General features: G+C 60.9%; 3 protein-coding genes across 3 annotated transcripts; all 3 read right to left on the bottom strand.

The window, feature by feature from the left end:
- Window positions 1-128: 128 nt before the first annotated feature.
- DQ04_02731070 (putative serine/threonine protein kinase) lies at window positions 129-857 on the bottom strand (the record flags this gene model as incomplete). The annotated part of the gene is made up of 1 exon (XM_009312161.1): window positions 129-857. One exon carries the CDS (start codon window positions 855-857, stop codon window positions 129-131), a length of 729 nt encoding a protein of 242 aa, XP_009310436.1.
- Window positions 858-1,150: 293 nt separating this feature from the next.
- On the bottom strand, window positions 1,151-2,263 carry DQ04_02731060 (hypothetical protein; the record flags this gene model as incomplete). The annotated part of the gene is made up of 1 exon (XM_009312160.1): window positions 1,151-2,263. The coding sequence occupies one exon, from the start codon at window positions 2,261-2,263 to the stop codon at window positions 1,151-1,153; it is 1,113 nt and encodes a 370-aa protein (XP_009310435.1).
- Window positions 2,264-2,695: 432 nt separating this feature from the next.
- On the bottom strand, window positions 2,696-3,328 carry DQ04_02731050 (endosomal P24B protein; the record flags this gene model as incomplete). The annotated part of the gene is made up of 1 exon (XM_009312159.1): window positions 2,696-3,328. One exon carries the CDS (start codon window positions 3,326-3,328, stop codon window positions 2,696-2,698), a length of 633 nt encoding a protein of 210 aa, XP_009310434.1.
- Window positions 3,329-3,516: the final 188 nt, after the last annotated feature.

Below are 3,516 nucleotides of genomic sequence, written 5' to 3'. Positions count from 1 at the left end.
CCAGCATTTATGCTCCTCGAGCAACAACTTCACACTAAGCAGGAAGGCAAACGAACAGAGCGCTTCATCGCCCAGAGCCAAAGGTGCAGTCGAGCGACGTCCCACACAAGTGAAATCCGCTGCTTACCTCACACCTTCGACGACGCGCTCCAGCCTGGAACCGACGCGAGGCGGCCACCGGGGAACACCGCGGCCGTGAGACGCCCACCGTACACGCACCGGCTGTCGAGCCCGATGGCGTAGCGGTGCTGCTGCACGCCACGTCTCGCGTCGTGACCGAAGACAACCGTCTCAGGGCCGCTCCACAGTGAGGCCCACGCGGCGCCGCTGTCGGTCTCCTCCACCGCCACTAGCGAGCCGTCACGCTGTTGCACGAGATTGCGCATCGTTGTGACGTCAGCCACGTGTTGCTGCTCCAGTGGCAGGTGCGGGTGGAGACCGGCGTGCACGACAATAATATTGTGGGCGGGAATGCGCAGGATGTGCGGCTGCTGCGAGAGGTACAGCTCGACATCGCCCGCTATCGTCTCAGCGAGTGGTGCGAGACTCGATCTTCTATTCTTTNCTTGCAGAACGCCCTCTTTGCGCAGCTTACGCGCCAGCTTCAGCAGCTTCACGTCGTGGTTGCCGAGCACACAACGCGTGCCGAGGCGCTGCAGCAAACGCACCACGCCAAAAGAGTCCGGCCCCTTGTTGACAAGGTCCCCAACGCTCACCAACTGGTCCCTGCCCTCGTTGAATGCCACCTCACGCAGCAGCTCCTGCAGCTGGTCAAGGCAGCCGTGAATGTCGCCCACAATCACCAGACGCTCACTTGTGGTATCGAGTGTTTCCACGCGTGCGAGTTTCTCCTTCATTTGGTAAAAATAAATCCGATTTTCACTCTAGCACGACGCCTGCCACAGCAGGTGACACTAAAGACTAAGTCTGTCTCTGCGAACCTACAGTAAAGGACAAGATCAGAACCGTTTTTATAAAATAAAACTGGCGCACAACGCATAGCGCACCAAATACCAATATTTAACCGAAGCTCAACGTCTGTTCCCACGCACAAATAGTTTAACACCACGCATAGCAATAGTGTACCGTATATATACATACATCTAAAGCGACCAGGAAACACACGGCTGTGTTTTTTTGTTTTCTCTCTCTAGAAGCAGTGGTACCATACCACCACCTCCGACTGCGCGGGGTTGATGCAGACGTAGCAGTAATTCAGGTTGCTCGGCTCCGCGTCGTCGCTGCGGTCGAACAGCCGAACGCCGTGGACATTCCGCACCGACACCACTGTGGATACCACTTCCGGAACCAGCGTGCCCCTCTTCAATGCATCGTCGTCCTCGACACCGCGGTCTGGCTCGTCCACGACTGCGGCTGTTGTTCCTGCTGCCGCAGTCGTCTGTGATGATGTCGCGCTCACCTGGGCGAGGCGAATCGCGACAAGAGATTTGTAAAAGATGCGTGCAGCCTCGAGGTACACCGTCAGCTCATCGTCCCACTGATTGGTGCTGCCGCCGCCCGCCACAAGGCGCCACAGAATGTGGTACAGGAACTCCGAACGCTCCTCCTTGCTAAAGACGCTGCGTAACGCCGCGGTGGAGAGTTGCCCACGAGCACCAAAGCCGAAGGCATCGTCGTTATCATCATCATCATCGTCGCTGTTGTCACCACCGCATGCGCCTCCGTTGTGTGCCAGCAGAAAGAGAGCGCGGAGCTCATCCGTGACAGCGATGTCATGCGGGAGGTACACGTCCGCGCGCCTCACCACCGGCATCCGTACGCCGTCGAACGGCGCCACCTCATCGTCGTCGTCCTTGATTTTGTTCTTGTCGTTGCTGTCGCCGTCAGCAGACGGCTCAACGTGCCGCACGACGCCTGCCGCGGCGAGGCGAGCGAATGGCTGCAGCGTTGTCCAGCAGCAGCGCAGCTCGCAGTAGTCGACGCCGCCGCCCCCAGCGCTGGCCTCCGCCTCGGCACGAAGCGCGAGTCCCTCCCGCACTGCCGGCGCCTCGAAGAGGGCCTGCAGGAACTCCGGCAGCAGGCCCCTGTGAAAGCCGGAGAAGCGGAGGTGAACTGAGCTGACGGCGTTGTTGTTCATGTTACTGCTGCCGCTGTCACGCTGGAAGCGGAAGGCGCAGAGGCGTGTCGTGGCGTGGAGGCCCCACCTGTGCTGCGCCGCCTTGAAGACGGGGTCACCCAGCAGCGCGTCGAAGCGCCGCTGCGGAAGCGGCTCGAAGAAGAAGTGCTCCTGCTGCTGCACCATCGGCCCTGCACGCCGCCCTGTTCACTTCGCCAGCATCAGTCGAAGGCGTGTTAAAGAGAAGAAGAGGGCGAGAGAAGGAGGAGAGCGAAAGGCACAGTGGGCCCACAGCAGCGCAGCCGCATATCTCTCGACGCGCACGCAGAGGCAAGCAGTCGCGAGGCGGTGCAGCGGTGCCCGTCACAGAAGCCCGCAGAGAGTGTCTCCCGCCCCCTCCCACACACACACACACACACACAGACACACAGACACATCACGCGGTTGGGGTTCGCACAGAAAATGAGCACACCACTCTTCCCTTACTTTCTCTCCTCTCTTCTCTTTCTCATTTTCTACCTCTCTTTCTCTCTCTCCTTTATTCCATCTCATCGCCTCGCTGCGCACACACACACACAGACGGTGCAGCAGCAGAATCGCGCGGGCGGGCGGGCCCCCCTACACAAACGACTTGCGCTCCAGGAACCTCTTCAGGAAGTACAGCTGGAAGAGACTCATGCCGACGAGTGCGACGACCTGGAACACGCCCCACTGCAGCAGCCGCTCGTTCGCCTCCTCGATAGTGGCACGGTGCTCCTTCTGAAGCATGCGTAGCTGCATCTGCAGCGCCTGCGCGCTGCGCATGGTGTGGGCGATCCCGTCGACCTTCCGCTCGATGGGGTCGAGCTCCGACTGCTTCGCCACCGACGCGTAGTCGACGTGGTAGCGGAAGTGGAACGTGACCCACTTGGAGACGTAGTGCGCGTTGCTGTTGTCGAGGCAGGCGGTGACCACCTTGACGCCGTCGCGCGCCAGCACGTCGTGGATGCCCTCCGCCGCGTCCTCCCACACCTTGATGACGCGCCCGTCCTGGTCGACGAGTGACGCGCTGATCTCGCGCTGCCCGCCGGCGATGACTTGGAACTGGAACGTCACGCTGCTCTGCAGCGGCACCACCTCCTGCACGCACAGCTTCTCGCCGGGGTCAATCCGCGTTGCAGCGGCGTCCGCTACAAGAGGCACAGCCGCCACCGCCAGCAGTAGCAGTAGCACAGCCGGTGACCATGACGCGTGTGCTGCCCGGTCCGCCATCCCGTGTGTCGTCGTGTTGCCCGCTTGCGTCGCCTTTCTTCCCTCGCGGTATATATATATATATATATTTATGTGTTTAGCGCTACGCCACAGTGCGGCGTGAGGCGGGCAAAGAGAGATGCATAGGCAGACAGGCAGGCAGGGAGAGGCAGGCGGACAGCACGCACCACCACCCCCCGTGGGCGGCC

This window comes from Trypanosoma grayi (genome assembly GCF_000691245.1).
Source record: "Trypanosoma grayi strain ANR4 Tgr_273_V1, whole genome shotgun sequence".
NCBI lineage: Eukaryota > Euglenozoa > Kinetoplastea > Trypanosomatida > Trypanosomatidae > Trypanosoma > Trypanosoma grayi.
This window is presented reverse-complemented; position numbering and strand designations above follow the sequence as displayed.